The sequence below is a fragment of the Mytilus galloprovincialis genome, chromosome 9, assembly GCF_965363235.1.
Source record: "Mytilus galloprovincialis chromosome 9, xbMytGall1.hap1.1, whole genome shotgun sequence".
Classification (NCBI taxonomy): Eukaryota; Metazoa; Mollusca; class Bivalvia; order Mytilida; family Mytilidae; genus Mytilus; species Mytilus galloprovincialis.
The window spans coordinates 28,334,022-28,355,738 of record NC_134846.1 but is presented as its reverse complement, the minus strand read 5'-3'; the positions used below and the strand labels follow the sequence as shown (position 1 = coordinate 28,355,738).

General features: G+C 32.3%; 1 protein-coding gene across 1 annotated transcript; it reads right to left on the bottom strand.

Annotated features, from left to right (window-relative positions):
- Positions 1 to 1,755: 1,755 nt before the first annotated feature.
- On the bottom strand, positions 1,756 to 21,288 carry LOC143044739 (uncharacterized). Its single transcript, XM_076216864.1, has 12 exons — positions 21,242 to 21,288; positions 19,477 to 19,949; positions 19,018 to 19,159; positions 17,484 to 17,747; positions 16,627 to 16,817; positions 15,875 to 15,926; positions 10,567 to 10,602; positions 9,070 to 9,122; positions 7,546 to 7,630; positions 6,484 to 6,539; positions 3,848 to 3,901; positions 1,756 to 2,321 (listed from the first exon to the last, which is right to left on the bottom strand). Exons 1-12 carry the CDS (start codon positions 21,252 to 21,254, stop codon positions 2,244 to 2,246), a joined length of 1,497 nt encoding a protein of 498 aa, XP_076072979.1. The 5' UTR covers positions 21,255 to 21,288; the 3' UTR covers positions 1,756 to 2,243.
- Between the last annotated feature and the right edge of the window lie 429 nt (positions 21,289 to 21,717).

The following is a 21,717-nucleotide window of genomic DNA, read 5'->3' as shown; positions in this document are numbered from 1 at the left end:
ACATTTCCATAGAATTAGAGAAACTTTATTACACAACTACATATTTACACAATGCAATTTAATTAATTGATAAGGATATAATACAACGATTCTATCAAAATCTGAAGTATTAGAACAATAATTGAATTTTCATAAACAACCATGGAAAATTAGATGCTTTTATGTAAGAGTACAATAAAATTTCGCACAGTTTTAATACTATCAGGTACTGTGTCATTATTTGGAAATATTCTTGATTGATATATTGTTTCCTAAATGTCGCATGTCAAATATTGAATGCATATCAAGGACGAGAACAATTTAAGCAGCGCATATCAAGCCTAGGTTCAGAAAAAAAGACAACAGTAGTATACCGCTGTTCAAAAGATTGAACGAGAGAAAACAAATCCGGGTTACAAACTGAAACCGAGGGAAACGAATAAACTATAAAAGGAAAACAACGGAACAACAGATACAATTAGGTTTCAAACATATGTGACACAGCCCATATATATTGTACCTTGGCATTAAATCCAAATAGCACAACACTCTCCTGTTCAGAGCTGTGAGTTGAATTTCTCCATTCAATCTGGATCTGATTATTACTCCTAAAAGGGATCTCACTGTACCATATTAATATTCTAGTCTCAACTATTCGTGTCAACCGTACCAATTCTCCTGCATTATGTGTGCATTTCGACCATAAATACTTTTTTCAGTGATGCGCGAGGCCAAAACATTTAAAAATCCAAAACTTATTATCAAAATAAAGAACTTATAAAAATTGACAAAAGGGATAGCCGAAACCGGAAAAAAGAATCGGAGCTGCATATGAGGGAGATAACAATATGATTATGTACAAAACAGTTTGACGACTTTGTTTTCACATAAACTGGTGTACTACTTTTCAAGTAAAAAACCTCTTCATTACCTGGTATTTTTCTTGTGTCAATATAAAATGCAAAAAAGAAACTCCGATTAAAATTCAAAACGGACAGTCCCTAGTCAAATTGAAAAATCAAAAGCTAAAAGACATCAAATGAATGGATAACAACTCATATTCCTGACTTGGTATAGGCATTTTCTTAAGGAAAAAATTGCGAATTAAACCAGGGATTCTAGGTAGCTAAACCTCTCACTTGTATGGCACCGTATAACATTCCATTATATTGACAACGATGTGTGGACAAAAAAAAACGACACAATCGGTAATAATGTCAAATTAGTGGTACAGACAAACTTATATTAATATCTTAATCACTATTGAAGCTAACAAATATGCCAACAAATATACAATGGTGGGATGTATAAGTACCGAGCCACGTGAAATGGATATTACCAAAAATAGACTAAACAGTAAAAGTAATTCTTTAAAAAGACAAATAAAAGAACACCCTAACACTAATAAAGTTGATAAACAATGTGATTACTTAGAATCTATACTTCAAGACCATTGTGAAATTGAAACCAAAATATGAACTTTTTTAGAATAAGAACGAGACGTCCTTTGACATACCCCTGCTTCAACAACTTGTAATTCAGACCCTTTCATTTGTTACTAACTACATGTATGTTCAAAAATAAAATTGTCAGATAATTAAGAATCGTTGATTAATCACTGTATATATGGGTTTTAGAAAGTTTACTGTAGTGTTTTCCTCTACAATGTATATCAAAATGTTTTCCTAGATTTGAACAAGCAGGAAAACACGATATCATTGCATAAAAATCACATGAGATAAATGAGCTTCTTAAAGATCAACATAATAACGTCAAAAAAGATAATAATTAATTATTTGCATACGAAACCAAATTAAGTACGGACACAAGTCTTAAAGTCATGTAACAAATATAATAAAATTGAGAATGGAAATGGGGAATGTGCCAAAGAGACAACAACCGCACCATAGAGCAGACAACAGCAGAAGGTCACCAACAGGTCTTCAATGCAACGAGAAATTCTCGCATCCGGAGGCGTCCTTCAGCTGGCCACTAAACAAATATATACTGGTTCAGTGATAATGAATAATAATTATAAGTCTGTATACTTCAATTATATAACAATCCTTCTTTTGACCTCTATTTTATGAGACACGATAACTAGTGGTGTCAAAAGACCTTGTTTTTTTTTACTGTTCACAAGGAAATATCTTTACTGATTTTTCATGTTTAACCGTATACAAGGCTGTTATTAACATGATGTTGTACTGAGTCTATCTGGGTTTTGGTTGCGTTAATTCCTATTGTGCGTGCGATTCCATGGTTTACAGTTTTGTTGTCTCTGGTAACTTAACCTCTTCATCTTTCCATAATCTTGTCATTCGATAAGACATTTGAAGAAACTACAAAATATATAAAATGCACTGTTAAATGTTACTTTATCTCGTATTATTGATTGGTTGTTTAATTTTAATTGTTGCTTATTGAGCAGTGAATTTTTTTCGTTCATACTCAAAACAGAAACGAGCAAACAATTAATCAACCTATATTTTTAAAGGTATTAGCGACAGTAGTTTGACGATGTTCTAATGTATACAATTAAGGCAACAGTAGAATACCACTGTTCGAAAGTCATAAATTGATTGAGAGAAAACAAATCCGGGTTACAAACTAAAACCGAGGGAAATACATCAACTATAAGAGGAAAACAACAAAACAACAGAAACACTGAAGTACAACAAAAACCAAATGACAATGAAACACACACAGATTATGAAAGGAATTATAAGATAACAACTGCCATTTCCCTGACTTGGTACAGGACATTTTAAGAAAAATGGTGGGTTGAACCTGGTTTTTTGGTGAGCCAAACCTCGCGCTTTTACAAAAAAAGAGGCACAAGATAACAAAGTGGCAATCAAACCCATAAATCGAAAATGAATTGATAAAATGTAAAGTTAGAAAGTAATTACAGTTTCAGCTTCCAAGTTGGGTTTCTGAGTTTATCAATCAGACTCATGATAGTCATAGATGTGGAAAAAAGATTGGGTTGTGTCTTTGACAAATTTGAAACATACGCTCTGAAGTATCTTTACGAAAGAAAAAGACTGAAATTAAGACTATATAAATATAACTGTCGTCATTACGAATTGGTTTGCTGATTCGTTGTGTCGGTGTCTCAACTCACTAGCCACTGGTTACAGCGGTCCTACTTATTTAGATACGAGAAAAGCTGTATGTTCATCTTTTACAGGTGTTGTTTGAAGTTAAATATGGAAAGTTTACCCGATGGCATTTGTCGTAGTTGTTTTATTAGATAAAACTATTACGTTTGAATTTTTTTTAAAGTTCCTAAATATGAAAGTTTACACAACGTAAGTTTTGTTCTTGATTTTATCCAATAAAGGTTATCAAATAAAAACGTATCTGCTCAGTTATCACATAAAACGTTTTCTAGATGTTTTTTGTCATAATTTTATTTAATTGTGACCTGGTTTTGCTCACGACATTCACTTTTGTACTTACATTAATTTGAAGTTAAAATGAAAGATCAAGATTTCTCGTTCAGTAAAAAAGTGAAATAAATACATGCTATTTATAAGGACGAGAATATAACTTGCAGTTTCAAATTGGTAAATTTACATTTTAATCACACTTTGAAATTGTGATTGATTGTTGTAATTGACTGTGTTTAACGTCATATTTATCACTTTTGGCTATATCAATAGTACCAGTTCCGTGCACGTTTCGAACTCACAACCTCTGTGTACACATTAATGATACAATGGGTGATCTAATTAGACCATTCGGTCACCGATTTTGACTTTTATTGAATAATATCTATGATCCTCACAGAAAAAAAGTGGTAAAGATCTTATATATTATACCTAGAAATTTGCAATACTAGTATTATATTGTGTTTACATACTTTTTCACCAGAAGATGTTCGAGATCGTAAAGTCGGTGTTGAATCATCGTCTGCCTGAAAAAATGTGAATACATATTAAATAAATAAAAGCAACTGTGGAAACCGCTGTTCAATAGCCATTAAGTGATTTGGCGAAAGCAAATATGGGTCAAACTCGAGGGAAACATTTAAACTATAAGAGGAAAACGACTGGACAACAGAAACACTGAACTGTTACAAAAACAAACGCCAACAAACGAAGAAACGAAATATTTAATAACTACTACCAGAAAATAAATATAAGGCGGGAAATGATATAAAATGTGTTAACTTAATATTGGATATTTACTAATCAAAAGGTCATGTTTATTGACTATTCTCATCTTTCGACAGCAGTGTAATGATTTCAACATTTAACTCGGTTGTCACTGAAATAATATTGAATTTACCATCATTTTCAATTTTCACAAACAAATGCATTATAATTCATAAAGGAAGACAAAAGTAAAATCACAAAAATACTGAACTCCAAGGAAAATTCAATCGAAGTCCTTAATCAAATGGCAAAATCAAATGACAAAACACATCAAACGAATGGACAACCACTGTCATATTCCTGACTTGGTACAGGCATTTTCAAATGTAGAAGATGGTGGATTGAACCTGGTTTTATAGCGCTCGCTAAACCTCTCGCTTGTAAGACAGTCGCATCAAATTCCATTAAATTGACAAAGATGCGTGAACAAAATGTCACAAATAGGGCACAACAACACGAACCCCACCAAAAACTGGGGGTGATTTCATGTGCTGCTCCACGTGTGGCATTCGTCGTGTTGCCCATGTTATTACAAAGTCGGTCAATAGTCTTAATTCGGTAGGTCATAATCGTGAAAAGGGAACGGGATTGTAGTTACGATATAAGTATCATGGTTAAAAATAAAAACCAACAGACAAACAATATTACACAAAACACACACCATAGAAAACTTAAGACTCAGCAATACGAACCCAATCAAAAACTGGATATAATCTAAGGTGCTATGGATGGGTAAACAACAAGCTTCAAATTGAATAGCGTTTTTCAAAACTATATAATGTTCATGTAAATGTCCCCTTTCGTTCTTGTTTATGCTAAAACAAGTTCGCACAAAGTAAAATTTCAAAGTATGTATCCTTCATTTTTTCTCTCATAATACATCGTCAAAAAATAAATATTATATACACACAGTTCTGCATTTCATAAAATACAGACACTTCACAATGGACTATGACCGATCCATTATATGAAAGAAAAAATAAAACGCATGATAGACAAAATAAACTAGAGGCTCTAAAGAGCCTGTGTCGCTCACCTTGGTATATGTGAATATTAAACAAAAGAAGCAGATAGATTCATGACAAAATTGTGTTTTGGTGATGGTGATGTGTATGTACATCTTACTTTACTGGACATTCTTGCTGCTTACAATTATCTCTATCTATAATGAACTTGGCCCAGTAGTTTCAGTGGAAAATGTTAGTAAAAAATTACAAATTTTATGAAAATTGTTAAAAAAGGACAATAACTCCTTAGGGGGTCAATTGACCATTTCAGTCATGTTGACTTATTTGTAAATCTTACTTTTCTGAACATTATTGCTGTTTACAGGTTATCTCTATCTATAATAGTATTCAAGATAATAACCAAAAACAGCAAAATTTCCTTAAACTTACCAATTTAGGGGCAGCAAGCCAACAACGGGTTGTCCGATTCATCTGAAAATTTAAGGGCAGATAGATCTTGACCTGATAAACAATTTTACCCCGTCAGATTTGCTCTAAATGCTTTGGTTTTTGAGTTATAAGCCAAAAACTGCATTTTACCCCTATGTTCTATTTTTAGCCATGGCGGCCATCTTCGTTGGATGGCCGGGTCACCGGACACATTTTTTAAACTAAATACCCCAAAAATGATTGTCGCCAAGTTTGGATTAATTTAACCCAGTAGTTTCAGAGGAGAAGATTTTTTGTAAAAGATTACTAAGATTTACGAAAAATGGTTAAAAATTGACTATAAAGGGCAATTACTCCTAAAGGGGTCAACTGACCATTTCGGTCATGTTGACTTATTTGTAAATCTTACTTTGCTGAACATTATTGCTGTTTACAGTTTATCTCTATCTATAATAATATTCAAGATAATAACCCAAAACAGTAAAATTTCCATAAAATTACCAATTCAGGGGCAGCAACCCAACAACGGGTTGTCCGATATATCTGAAAATTTAAGGGCAAATAGATTTTGACCTAATGAACAATTTTAGTCATGTTAGATTTGCTCTAAATGCTTTGGTTTTTGAGTTATAAGCCAAAAACTGCATTTTACCCGTATGTTCTATTTTTAGCCATGGCGGCCATCTTGGTTTGTTGGCCGGGTCACCGGACACATTTTTAAACTAGATACCCCAATGATGATTGTGGCCAAGTTTGGTTTAATTTGGCCCAGTAGTTTCAGAGGAGAAGATTTTTGTAAAAGTTAACGACGCAGGACGACGACGGACGCCAGACGCCAAGTGATGGGAAAAGCTCACTTGGCCCTTTGGGCCAGGTGAGCTAAAAAACAGCTTTCTTTCCACTTTTTCGACAATAATTGTAGAATATATATGTTATGACCTCACCTTGTCCAATGTATCAGTTATGCTACCAGAACAATCATCTGTCCATTCTCCAGAATCTAATTGTTGAAACAGATAAAAATATATACATACATGTATAGTGCAGTATGTCGTAATTTGTTATGTACCGTCTTTTGAAAATGTCATAGTATTTAACCATAATATAGTTGTCTACCACCTGAATTCAGTAAAACATTTGAATACTTGGATATTTAGGTAGGATTGTTATTGAAATGGAGGAACGGTTGTTTTGTGACTGCCATTATTCATAGCATCAGGATCTTTGAGAATGTCTTTTTATTTCTTCAAAAACTTTTGAAGAATCTATGATTATGTGGATAGTTCAAAGTACCGTTAACAAGATAAAACTGTATATATTTAGATTTTTTACATATATACTAAAAGTGTGCATATTATAAGCATTTTGTTTTACTTCAAATATACCACAGACGCAGTATTTCGTATATCGCCATATTTGTGGAGATTATGAATAATGACTTAGTCTTTTCAACTCACTCTACCTATAATAGTTTTCTAGCGAGACCTTTTATATAGAGTATATTTGTTGTGTCTGTAGTTAGGTTTTGTATATTACAGGAATTTAATTTTTTGTTTGCGCATGTAAAATGGTCTAACAGTTTGTCTCATTTTTATTATAAGCGAATTAAAAAGGAATTTATGATGACTTTGCGTTTGCTTATAGGTGAAAGAAACACAAATTAAGCGAAAAAACGTTTAGATATTTTTCTTGAAATCATAAAATCGCTAGTAACAATGCATAGATTTTTTATTTTAAACATTGATATGTTGTTGGTGCAATTGTGTCGCCACAACTGTTCATTCGAACGATCAAACGCATAATTTGGACAAAGTAATGTATGGCTGAATTTGAAAGATTTTGCTTCAGGCGAGATAAGTCATAGGCATGGACCACTTTACATTTCAATGGAACTGCAACCTCGGTTTTTCGTTGGATAAAGCATCAAACTATTTTTTTGCATGTACATTCCGTATATTGATTTTTTTAATCTTGCTTCAAGAAAAGGTCTTTTAACTCAGTCTCACCTTGCGACACTTTTGAACGTCGGTCAGAGTTGATCCTCCGCTTTTCTCGTATACTAACATTGGCATAAGGACTAGTGTAGTCGAGCTGTAAAAGATTTTCCGTTTGATTTAGTTTGTTTAACTATGCTCCATCACTCACTCTTTATTTGAACTACAATTGTCGAACTGAATCATTTTGTGTTAACGTTTAATAAATATAATCTTTTCTCGCTGCTCCTTTTGGATTACAAAACGTCTTAACATAAGAGGCGAGCTATAAAGAAATTTCAAGGACAGGTCATCGTGACTAGGAACACATTTTTATGATTTTGATTTTAATTACTCTTTTGATACCAAAAAAAAATACAGCTTTTGACAGCAGCATTTTATGATAATGCTGGCTGCAAAATAGCTATGAATTTTAAAAACTTAAAAACTTCTTTTTTATTGTCGAACATATAAGAAGTGTTGTCAGATCTACTTCACACGTGAAACCATCATGCTACTATAAATAACGATGTTGAGTTATATCAAGTAGACCCGAGAACACAGTAATTTAGACAATAAATGCAAGTTTGAAATATCGCAAACGATTTTTTTTTTTATTAATATTTTCACAAGGTAGTGTACTTATTGTGGGACAAATCATATCAACATTGCAGAAAACTTCATTGGTTATAACTCAAATTTATGAACAATTTCACATTCAAGGGTTCATGAATTCTGATTAACAAATACAGACATACTCACATTTTAGCTTTAACTGGTCTACTTTACTTTAAAATTGATTATATTGCAATTTCATCCTTATTTAAAGAAGGAAATACGAAAAACTAAATTGGGACGTATTACACAGTGCACACTTGGGACTTTGTTTTGAGATAACGAAAATCAAAGAACAATAACATTTTTTCAAAGATCGAGCAATATCAGATCGCTTTATTTACTGTTATATATTATCCTCAGACCTCACCGAATGCGTAAATCATCGATCGTATACATTTTCTTACCCAAAAAGCGTGACCGAATGTTAAATTTTTAAAAATGACGCTGAAAAGGCATGTTCGAGACTGTTGCTGATCGTAACTGGAATGTTGCTCCATAGAAAAAGAAAATTAATCATTCAAAACCGGAAGTATCTCGTTTCGCGTTAAGTTTTGTTCTTAAATGACCTTTAATGTCAATTTTTAGACGTCAATATATGAAGAATACTAAACTGTTGTACGTATCGTGTATTTGACGTTCGAGGGCATATTTAATTCTTCAGCGGGAGGCAATTATCTGTATAGCTAAACCTGACTTACAGAACAATACTAGCTTTTCTCATATTCCTGAAAAGCGCCTGTGTGTAGTCTAAATCGTGTATAATGGATAACGTCGGCAAGATGGGGAACACTGTTACATAGCATATGGATGTCGATTGTTTGTTGAAAAACATGTTTTCAGTAAATAAAAAATTAAGAATATTAATTAACCTTTAATTATGAAAAAGTTTAAATAGGATATTTAAGGTACTGTATATGTAAATGTTTTATACACACTTACTGATACATCAGATAATTGGCTACTTCTTCTAGGTAAAACTGGTTTTTCCTTCTCTAAAAAGTGAAATAAATATATATATACATTGGAAAAACAGCATAAAGATTTTTACAATTACAAGTCTAGACTTTAAGAGGAAAAAAGTCTTTGAAATGTTGCTATAGAATAATCAAGAACAGGCAAATTTCGTGTGATAAATTGAAAGTGCGAGTGACCCCAATGAGACTGCGCGAAAAAGACACAATTGCACTAAATATATGGAGGTTCCCATTTTATGTTCAGTAATATACCTATACTAGCACCTACATTAATGGTCTAACTCCAAATAGCCTCCCGTTTAGACAAGTAATAAATAATTCAAAAACGATGTCAAATGTTTGACACAACCACCCAGTTCTCAATAGACTGAACCCCTGACAGGCGCTTAAACATGCTGAAGGAAGATGTGAAGTAAACATTTGTGGAACATCAACCCAACGAAAAAAAAACGGACATCAATGAGACAGTTACCAATCAAATAAAAGTACCAGCAAACAAAAACCTAAGAAGGCAACATACAGTTTTCGACAAAAGGTTGAAATACATTATCATGATTATGTCGCGCTGAAAATAGACTTCAAGTCTTTTGAAGATGTTAGAACAACATTAAACAAATGCAATCAAATATCGTAGAGTAAACCAACCTATCTTATTAAGAAAAAAATCAATAAGATATAACAATAAACAACACATGACGGGGTTCCGTATTTTGGTTACGGTCTCCCTCTTTTTGAAAGTCATGCATTTCCTCAGTTTTTGTATGTTGCTGTTGACTTAATTTGAACATGCAGATGAGTTTTGATAATAAACACAATTTTCATAAAATAAAAACCAATAAAATCAGTCCATGTAAACAAAAAATAACTTTGAGCAGAATGATAACAAAAGAACAAATTAATCAACAAATTAGATCGCAATAAATAATAAACACAATTACAGAGAGAGCAAGCTCGTAGCACTTAACAGACTGAACGATATATATATTACAATAAATTACTGTAAGAAATGTTTGTACCTAGGTATAAAAGGAACATATTAATTGTCTAATAGATTTAGTACGCGAATCAGTTCCATTGGTATATTTAGAAAAAAAAATCTTTTTGGGAGGTTAAAAAGAATGTGTCAACTTATATTTGCTTTATTAAGTTTGTTTTGACTGTTTTATATCTTTCGTCCCTCTTTCATAACACGTACTGTCTACCCTTTTCATCTCTAACAGTCAAATAATATAGAAACGGGACTTTCATGCTAATTTCCCAGTAAATCTTAACTAGGTACACTCGGTGTCAAAGTCGGCACAGTTGTGCTAATAATTCAAGGGGTACACAATCAAAAGAGCATCAGAATAGTAAAATTAATCTGAACACTAACGTTCTTTCAAGCATATGTAATGAAGTAAAATACTTAAAAATAGATCAGCTGAAAAAGATGATGTGTAGAATATAAAGTTAATTTACTTACTGTCCCCTCTTATAGCATCCATAGCAACATAATGGTCTGCAAAATAAAATGAACATGCATATCTTGCATTATTATGAATATCTGTTATAAATTTCAACGACAAAGAAAATTGCGTCAATACCTTATTTGAACAGATGTTAATTATTTTTTTTACCTAAACTGTAATGCGTTTGCTTAATGCATAAATTCATTGCTACCAGACAAAAAGAATATTTGCCTAAAATGAGATATGGGTGGTATGGAAATGTTCAACGAAACAAAACAAAACAAAAAAGATATTTTCAGATGTTATAGTCTTTAAATATATTTCTTGTAAAGTTTTAGTTTGACGTATTTTTTTTTAAATAGTTCGGCATTGGCTAATATTTGTTACAGTTGTTCTTTATGGCATAAGTTGGACCCGTTAATAATTTGTATGTCCACATCATTAGACGGAACTTAAAAAATGGTTGTCTGTGCCATCAAAGTTCTTAATAAAAGGAATAATTGCATTCGAAGTAAACATTAAAGCACCGTTATCTGCTTAGAATAAAATGACATATGATGCACTTTTAGAACTTAAAAAAAATTCTTTGGTTTTATGCTATAGTTCATATAATGGATATTTTCAATTAATATGTATACGACCGGTATGGTTAAAAATTGACAGTTAGTACAATATAAAGAAAAAAAAATGTGTTAAGACTTGGCTAAACGAAAAGGTAACCTCGGTTGAGGACAAAATCAATACTTTAAAAGAAGGCATGCTCATCTGTTTCAAAATAACAAGCTTTTAAAAGACTGCAATAAATCACCGGGCTGAAGTACGTTCACTATTCACTATTCACTATTCACTTTTCACTATTCAAAATTCATGAATAGTGAACTGTGTTTTTTTTTGCACTATTCACTATTCAAGTTTATGAAATTGAATAAACTTAGTATCAACTTGTATATGTAAAAATGAGAAAAAAAAACCAGATATGGTATGCTTGCCAATGAGAAAACTCTCTACAAGAGCAGCACAGACATTTAAAACAGCTACTCACCGTACGGCATTCAAAAATGCACAAAGACCCTACCGCACAGTCAGCTTTGAAAGGCCCCGAAATGACAATGTAAAACAATTCAAACGAGAAAACTAACGGCATTATTATTTTATCAAAAGAATGAACAAGAAAAAAGTATGTAACACACGAAGAAACGACACTCACTTGGGACAGGCACATACACACGGAATGTGGCGGAGTAAAATATGATAGCGGATCCAAACCCTCCCCTAACCTAGGATAGTGGTATAACAGTACACCATAAGAACCAACTGTAATAAAAGTACTGAATTACTGAAGATCGGTCACAAGCACCTGTCTCACATCTCTACGCATGAAAGTAAGGTTAATGTACAAAGAAATATTTATTTTTTTACGATAAGTTCGTGCGTGAATGATGAATAAACAACCATACCGTAATAACTATTATATTGTAGCAGAGACTTCTTAATATCTTTTATATATATTTCTCTGATTGTAGTGATACAAATCAGTATACTCTGCACAGACGATAGGGAATGTTATGTTGCACTCGATAATGTCCCCGAATTTATAGATCGGTTACCAGTCAAAAACAAAAGTTACGTAAGTAGAATTCCTGCTGTAGCAATGCATCGGAATGCCCACATGGTTATCGCGATGTAAAAATCAGTGTTAAAGGCTTCACTCAACAGATAGATATGAGGAGAAATACATACAACAAAAACACTGAGTGAACGTGGCCGGGTACTAGCACATCCCAACAGCAAAAATACACTCAGTGCAGATCTGAGTGTGTTCTCAATTACTGACAGCTAGTTCAAAAAAAAAATAACAACTAATAAAAAATGGATCTCAGACTAAATTATCAATCATTGCATATCCAACATAGTTAAGAACAGAGAGGGAAAAAAACATGACATTGTACAATGCCAAGATACAGGAATCATCAGAGTGTAGATCAATGGAATTTATTTTACTATTAAAAACAATATTGATCCCAATATAAACAATGTTCAAAGAATAAATGACAGGGTTGAATTCGTAACCTTTTAGAATAAGTTTATTTCAAAGATCGTTAAGTTGATTTGTTGAGTGTAATGTCTGTAATGAATTGCTATAGGAATTCGATTAGAATACGAGGTCTGTGTAATATATAGTATTAAGGTATAAACAGATAGGATATTTTTTATGCCCATCCCTTTTATCTAGAATTATTTATTTTTTACGTAAAATTGAACTTGATCATGCATCTCAAATCCACTTATGCATATCTAGGAGCTTATGGTACAATTGTCGCACATATTGTCACAATTATTACATATATTTCAATGGGTGTGTGGGGTCCACTTTTATTAATCAAGCATTAAAATGCGCATTCGTTTCCGGCATGGGATGTCCACATCAAATGAAATCAACCGTTTAAACGGTACTCCATGTGTCAGGGGAGGGCAAAAGAGTAATCATGTCTCAAAGTGCCAATAATTTCAAAATCTCATTTTCCAATATCATAAAATCTAATAATAGCACTAACTAATAGGATATCTGTATTATGGATCGCCCGAATACCGAAAACGGCCGAACCTAATAAAAAGACTTCAACAAGCCGAACCTATATAGTGAATATAGTGCACAGATCCCCTAATTACAGGTATATCCTATATATCCTAAGAAAGGAAATAGAAGGGGGAACAAAACCTATATAGTGAATATAGTGCACAGATCCGATTTAAGGGGTATTGGAGCGCCCGAATGTTAAAAACGGCCGATTAGAACAAAAAATGCTTCCCCCATGACGTTACGATCGAGTTTTGAACCCTTGAATCCCCTAATTACAGGTATATCCTATATATCCTAAGAAAGGTAATAGAAGGGGAAACAAAACCTATATAGTGAATATAGTGCACAGATCCGATTTAAGTAGTATTGCAGTGCCCGAATATAAAAATGGTCGAAATTAAGAAAAAAAGCTACCCCAAGCACGTTACGATCAAGTTTTGAACCCTTGAATCCCCGTTTTTGGTATTCGGGCCTTTTATTACCCCTTAAATCGCTTCTGTGCCACATATTCACTATATAGCTTTTGTTCCTCATTCTATTGGCTTTCTAGGGATATATAGGATATACCCGTAATTAGGGGATTCAAAGGTTCAAAACTCGATCATAACGTTCTTGTTGAAGTATTTTCCCTTAGATTCGGCCGTTTTTGGTATTCGGGCCTTTTATTACCCCTTAAATCGCTTCTGTGTCACTATATAGCTTTTGTTCCTCATTCTATTAGCTTTCTAGGGATATATAGGATATACCCGTAATTAGGGGATTCAAAGGTTCAAAACTCGATCATAACGTTCTTGTTGAAGTATTTTTCCTTAGATTCGGACGTTTTTGGTATTCGGGCCCTCTATTACCCCTTAAATCGCATCTGTGCCACATATTCCCTACATAGCTTTTGTTCCTCATTCTATTAGCTTTCTGAGGATATATAGGATATACCCGTAATTAGGGGATTCAAAGGTTCAAAACTCGATCGTAACGTTCTTGTTGAAGTATTTTCTCTTAGATTGGGTTCGTCGTTGTTGTTGTTGTTTTTTTGGTATTCTGGCGTAGTATGATACAGTTACCCTATTAGTGCTATTATTAGAGTCTTCTTGAGAAAAACACCCCTAGTTTTTTATACGAAACTTTCATTATTTGTGTATATAACCTCTTATAGACTTTTTTTATATATTGTTGTGTACATTTTTTAGAATATGAAAAGAATTATTGGCACTTAAAGAAATATTTTTTTGATTCCCCTGACACAAAGTGTACAGTTAAGTCGGCGGATTACATTTAGTGTGAACATCTCGATAGTGAATTGAGTCGGAAACGAATGCTCACTTGAATGCTTTATGAATAAAAGTGGACCCCATCCTCTAGAACTATATGTAACAAACTGAGTGCGACAATTTCTAGGTATGCCTTAGAAGTGGGTTTTCGATGCATGATCAAGTGCAATTTTACTTAAAAGATAAATAATTCTAGACATTAAAATGTGATAGGCCTAACAAATATCCTTTCTCTTTCTACCTTAACACTATATAATACTAAGCCTCAAAGCTTTAAGCTGATAGTATATTTTAATCGAATTATAGCAAAACAAACCAACTTATCGACCCTTTAAAAAACTTATTTGAAAAGGTTACCAATTCAACGCTGCCATTAATTCTTTGAATTATTGTTGGTATACGTATTAAGTTTTTTTTATCAGTAAATTAAATACCATTCACATTGATCTACAATCTGTCGATTCCTGTATCTTGGCATTGCACAATGTCATGTTTTTTCTATGATCTTAACACTTAATCCATGTTGAATCTGCACTGATTGATAATTCAGTCTTAGATGCATTTTTTTATTAGTTAGAATTTGCTATGAAATAGCTGTCAATTGAGAGAACTCTCAGATCTGCACTAAGTGTTTTTTGTTGTTGGGATGTACAAGTACCCGGCCACGTTCCCTCTATGTTTTTGATATATGGATTTTTATATGTATGCATCTCATGAGTAAAGCCTTTTGCAACTGATGTTTTTTTTACATCGCGATGACAGTAAGGACATTCCGATATATTGTCTAGACGAGCCCGTTAGGGCGAGTTAAGATATTCCACATGATATAGTCAGTATCAAAAACGAAACTACCTATTCTGTTTATCGGTAATTATGAAAGAATTTTAGAAGAATATTAATTAAACCGTTAGTTTTCTCTTTTGAATTCCTTTTATATTTGTGATTATACGGTATGGGGTTTGCACATTGCTGAAGGCCGTACGGTGACCTGAAGCTTTTAATGTATGTGTCATTGGTAATCATACAACATCTTTTTTCTAATGTGTATATATACAAGTAGATACTACAGTTATTCAATTTAATAAACTTGAATAGTGAATAGTGCAAAAAACACAGTTCACTATTCATGAATTTTGAATAGTGAAAAGTGAATAGTGAATAGTGAACTTAAAATGCAGAACAAATTGAAGTTCCGTGCCCTTGTAATTTATGATTGAGTTAAAACCAATTAAAAACTTGACGGGAAATGATTCTCTCTAAATGTTTCTTACATTGAAAATTGCAATCTTTTTTCTTTCAAAAATTATGAAAAATAACATTGTTTTCAAAAAAAAGATTTTTTTTTACAATATATTAACTTATATGGCAATAAATTGATAAGACTAGGATTCCGAATATCTGACAAAAAGTCAAAAACAAAAGTAGAGAACATTCTTATTAATCACAACATTATTCAATAAAAACAATGCTTACCCTCCGAATCTTCAGATGTGTTGTCATTCTCTTCTTTGACATCAAATTCAAGCTGGAAGTTTAAAAAAAGAATTGAAAGAATGGCAATGCGAACTTACGCTTCTCACACTTTTGAGAAACAAAATTATTTCAAGGATTCAGTGTTTGGAACAAATAAATTATGTACCATTGCTTATTTTATCCTTTATAAGTGTGTTATTTAATAGGATCCTCGAATTATCATTCAAACACTATACAACCGAGCAAGAACTATATGCTCGGAGCGTATAAAAAGTTATACCAAAATAATTATCAATATTTTCTTCTGTGTCCCAATATGCCTCAAAACCCATAAGGAACATTTACTTCAATCGAATTGGGCGTTAGTTCCCCTGTATTTAGCTTACATGTCAGGTCCTGTCTTGAAGCACATACCAAATAAAACAATCAAGAAAAATTGGAAAACTTATTCATGACATTCATCCAGAAACCAACATTTTGAAAAAAATCATGCTATGTATAGATTACCGTATCTGCGTACTATGACAAAAAATTTGGACCAACCTAAATCAAAAGACTTCCTATTTTCTTTCTGCGTTCAACAAATTGTATAAGTTCTATTAAATCCCAACAAGTGTACCGCAAAATATCACACAGATACAACACATTACAGTTATATTTTCTTTATTTTCAGTCTTTAATGCTTTCCAGATATACCGTTTGATTTATGATTTGAGTTACTTAATAAATGTCATGAGTAATTCTTTACTTACAAGGATATTGTCTGCAAGATGTGTAAATTCCCCTGCAATTGCTAACTTGTATGGTGTTTTTCCGTTGTTGTTTTTTATTTTCAATGCGTGTCTTCCACCAGGAAAAGTTAATAAAGTAATACACAATTGTTCTAAACCATATTTTGCAGCAAAATGAAGTAATGTTGGTAATTCGCTCTGTTTGTGTATATCTGTATTAGGAAGCAAGTTATGTATGTTATATTCAACCGATATAGTACATGTACGTGTAGTGTTTACTAGTGTTAAACTATTTTCAAGCGTTTTTGTCATGGATTCTTTTGTATTAATCTTAAGCTCAAATTAATCAATTTTTATTTTAAGAACGTTGTGGTCTGAATATTTTATATCTTATTTGTTCAATCTGTCATTAGCGACCACTGTGATGCGTTGTTGCTTGGATAATATTTTAACTTGACATTTTTTGTTAAGTGACCATGTTATTATATGGAACACAGAAGTCCATAAATCGGATAACAGAAAGGAAATTTATAAAGCTTTATCATATCAACCTCGCGCAATTTTAGATAGGTTCTTTTGAAGTATTTGGTCTTTTTTGTTATATTGTTTTCGTCGATGAAAATAACACTTTAGTGAGCTTGGAGCGCTCTACTTCATGATCCTTTATCTAGAACGCCCAAACCAAAACAAACTTTAGTGCTTTATATAGTGTACGTTATCAGTTTCTCGTGAAACTCACGAGTTTTGAATTTACTCTTAGTATCTTCCGTCTTTTGGTGGTTTTTTTTATCTTACATTACTGTCTTACTATGAAAAAATTATATATTTTGAAGAACTTTCTGCTGATTTAAAATATTTTGCTTATTCGCTATACAAACCTGAAGTATAATCGAAGTTTTCATTCGCATATTCAGACAGTGGATTCGATCCACCATTTGTAAATATATCGTTGAGTTCAAGGTCGACACATTCTCGTGATCTTGTTTCGATATTTAATGTTTGGCAAAGAAGTTCAATAGGATTGACAACTTCGTGTAAAAGACGATTCAGCATCTCAATTTTGGATTTTATATTAAGGTAACTTCGTCCTACTGTTTTACCATTCAAAAAAACTTCAACCTTTTTCCTCCCAGGAGCAATACCTTAATATAACATTGACATCTCTTAATGGTTAATTGATTACTTTTACTATCAATGGTATAGCTACTTAATTAAACAACAAGGATTTATTCGGGTTCATTTTGACTGCTGAAATCCTAATATATACTTATATCATTTATATTTTGTGCATTTATTAATTCATTGTTAATACATCAATTAATGTTAAAGTAGAAGTTTAATTTTGAAATTGTAAACAAGATTCCTGTTAAATTGTGTAGATGGAGGACATGGAGGTGCAATCTGTATGGATTTCAGGCAACATTTGTATACTGATGTTCATACATGTATAAGACACAAAGCAAGACAAATTTCTTCTCTTCTAAAATACGATACCAGATCTTTAAAATATTTTTAAAATCATAATCTGGATGTATTTATATTGTGTCATAGATCAAATTTATTCGTTCAGTGTAAATTTACTTTTTTTTTTTTGTGTGTTCAGCCGCTTTAATTTTAAATTTTTATAGCTGTTCTATTTTTGTTATTTTATACTGTTTCAAGTTAGGGTGAAGGTTGGTGCCTGTCTGTCGTTTGTTTATGTGCCTCGAGTTCATAGGGGTTCTTCTTTCTATTTTTTTTTTTATTAATAAGACCGATGGTTTTCCTGTTTGGATACTTTACAGTAGTCATTTTGGGGCCCTTTATAGCTTGCTGTACGTTGTGAGCCAATGCTCCGTGTTGAAGGTCATACTTTGATCTATATATAATGGTTTACTTTACACATTGTGAATTGAATGGAGAGTTGTCTCATTGTCACTAAAACCACATATTCTTATATCTGTTGAAAAAGAGTCAACAAAGGCTTGAATTTTGAGACATGTCAGCCATGATGCAATATACTCCTCTGCCACCTGTCTTTATTGGAAGACATATGTAAATCTTAAATCTGATCATTTTTTTTTAAGTATATATTTGTTAAGTAGGACCGCTTTTTTCTCTCACATATATTTATGTATCCTTGGCATTTCAAACTTTGAATAAAGGTTAAATTAATGAAATTTTGGATTATTTTTTATTGTCACGTTATTAGGTAAGGCTTTCGCCAAGAAGAATAAAGTAAAAAGTATTGAAATTCAAACTTAAGGGTGTACTTTGGTGAGGTTTTGAAATTTGTGTCAGATTTTCGGACTCTTTGGTGTTTTTGCATACAATACAAGGTAAATTAGCTTATTTTGATTCTTAACTAAAGCAATAATATCAATTTAAAATTTTGGATTTATTTAATTTCACCTAAGTACATCCTTGAATTACCTGAAGGACTAAACGCAAAGGTTGAAGTATTGATCTGTCTGATATTTTCAATCTTTCTTTCTAACGCAAAGTCCGTTATTTGTACTTCTACTTTTTCTACAGATGATACTTTTCTTAAAATTATAAAAACCTCATCTTTTGTCTGAAAAAAACAACCACTCATGGTTAAAGATAAACAAGCAAATGTTTGTAACATCATTTAAACGATAAAGTGATACCGTTTTCATTGGGACTATCATACATTTCTAGAATCAGTTTTATAAGTTCTTTTCAAGAGTAAAACGTTTGGAACCGCTCACACAACGGCCCCTTTCTCCAAAGCAAAAATTAAAAAAAAAAACACAAATAATAGTTAAACCACTTTGCAAACAACATGATTAGAACAAAAGAAAGCTTATATAGTTATCTCTGAAAGCCAATATTTGTTAGTTTGTTCTTTTTTTTTTTAAATAAACTTACATTCCAGATTTGTGTTGGTGCTAATGTAAATTGTTTCAGAACCGGAAGTGATTCTGGTTTGTCAACAATCTTTACAATTTTTAACAAAGCTTTCTTGAAATCATAATCACTTTGTCCTAATGGTATGAATGTCAAGGAGGTGCTTTGCGGAAGAATATCACTCATAGCTCTCTGTCTGTCTTCTTTATCCAACTCGATTAATGGATGATGTAGCATTATCAGATTTGAAGCACCAACAAAGTTTGATAACAATGACTCCATCTTTCCTTCAAGCATTTGTGCATGAACCTCCGGTGTCAGGAATATAACTTGTACACATTTCACCTGAATAATGTTAAGTAAATTTCCCAAAGTTATGTTATATAATGTCACTGCTATATGGTATATTTCCGAACTAAGCTTCGTTTTAATATATTCAGCAATATCCTCGCCGTCGTCCGCATGAAAGAAACTAATTTGGTCTTCTTGAAAACCTGAAAAAATAGTTGTAATAAGCAAACATGTCATTTGCATCGTTCTTTCAGTGGGTTAAAATGAAGGGAAGAAAAAAGAAAAAGCATATTTTACCTCTTCTGCATACTACAGAATGAAGAGGGTTAATTTATCTCTGACTTCCTCAGTTTATCTGCCTATTAATTGATTGATTGATTGATGCTTGCTTAACGTCCAACGACAGATATTTCAATTATTCGCAGACCGACCACAAAATAACAGTTAATACAATTAGTAGGTTCTGCAAGGCAGTTAGACCGGGTTGTCCCAAGTCAGGGGCCTTAAGTTCAGTGCTTGTCGTTGGTTCATGTCTGTTATGTTTGTTTTTCGTAAATTGTTTCAAATGTTAGAAATAAGGCCGTTAGTTTTCTCAGTTGAATTGTTTCATATTTTTCATGTCGGGGCCTTTCATAGCCAACCATACGGTATGGATTTTTCTAATTGCTGCAGGTTGTACGGTTGCCTGTAATTGCTTACATCCACTTCTTTTGAACTTTTGTGGATAGTTTTCTCATTGACAATCGTACCACATTTCTTATTTTCATATTTTACCTTTACTGTTAAATTATGGCATTTTTGATAGGGACAGAATTTTAACACCATGCCATCGACGGACTCCAAAGAGAGTCGAATTCTTTGACTGGACCTAGACAGGACATCGGATTTAACGATTCAATTCAGATCAGACATAAATTCTTATTAGAGTACCACATTAAGTTCCTTTTACTTTCATTCGTCACCTAAAACATTTAGTCAATTAGTATATATGTTCTCTGTCAGCATTGACACATTCTGTATGATATGCTTTGCCTTTACCACTGGCCTATATTGAAGCGTATTCTTTTATTGCTGGGTTTTTACTCTCGAATGTTTGATATAATAAACAGAAGAAAAGCATGTCCGTAATACTCTTCGTTGAAGTTTCCATACACGAAAAAGCTAACTATGTCATATCTTTTAAACCAGTGATCGGTTTGGTCATAATTTTGAATCAAAGTTTTTGATTTTAAAGTCACTAAATTAAAACTTCCCAAACAAAAAATGAACAGGAAAATCCTTTATCTTCCGTTAAAAAAAAGGAATAGAAACCAGAAAATTAGATTGGTTGACTTTTCAATTGCACAAACTTTCCAGCTTTTTTATCTTTTCATGTGTTAACAGCAACACCATTGAAATGATAAAACCACTAACTACTACAAAATAATAGAAGGAAACCACTTAACGAAATAATGAATTTAAAAAAAAAAACTGACCGAAGTTCAATATCACTTACTTGATCTCTCCATTTTTCATCGATAAATGAACTTGGGAAATTTGATCTACACAATTAATAGTGATTACGGGTTTTTATAATTATCTCTTAAAAGGTTATCAATTTAGATAGTAAAAGTGTTGTGTGATACGGTTATTTTGATATATGTAGTCATTTGGTACAGATTGCGACAATCTCGCAAAAACCAATTGGTTTGCTTTTATTAATAGCACAACATGATCATATAAGCATTAAAATATTCGAACTTTACTTTTACGGTCAAATTACTATTAAATATTAACCTATATGCAAAATCGTTTGGCGGCCATTGAAAAGTCTACAAATTAGAATTTTTCAAGTTTGTCTTAAAATTTTATGCTAGACGTGAAAGAAAATAAGTAGTTTGATTTCTATTATTGTTCTGGATTTTTTAAAGCAACTAAACACTTTTATTGTTTATCTAAACTAGTTGACTAGCACAGAAAAATTAATGGTTT

Coding starts and splice junctions, on each gene's coding strand:
- LOC143044739 (XM_076216864.1), bottom strand. Junction 17,748..19,017: donor CTTTGCGTTTAGTCCTTCAG/GTAATTCAAGGA, acceptor TGTTATATTAAG/GTATTGCTCCTGGGAGGAAA. Junction 15,927..16,626: donor ATCTTGCAGACAATATCCTT/GTAAGTAAAGAA, acceptor TTAAACTTCCAG/CTTGAATTTGATGTCAAAGA.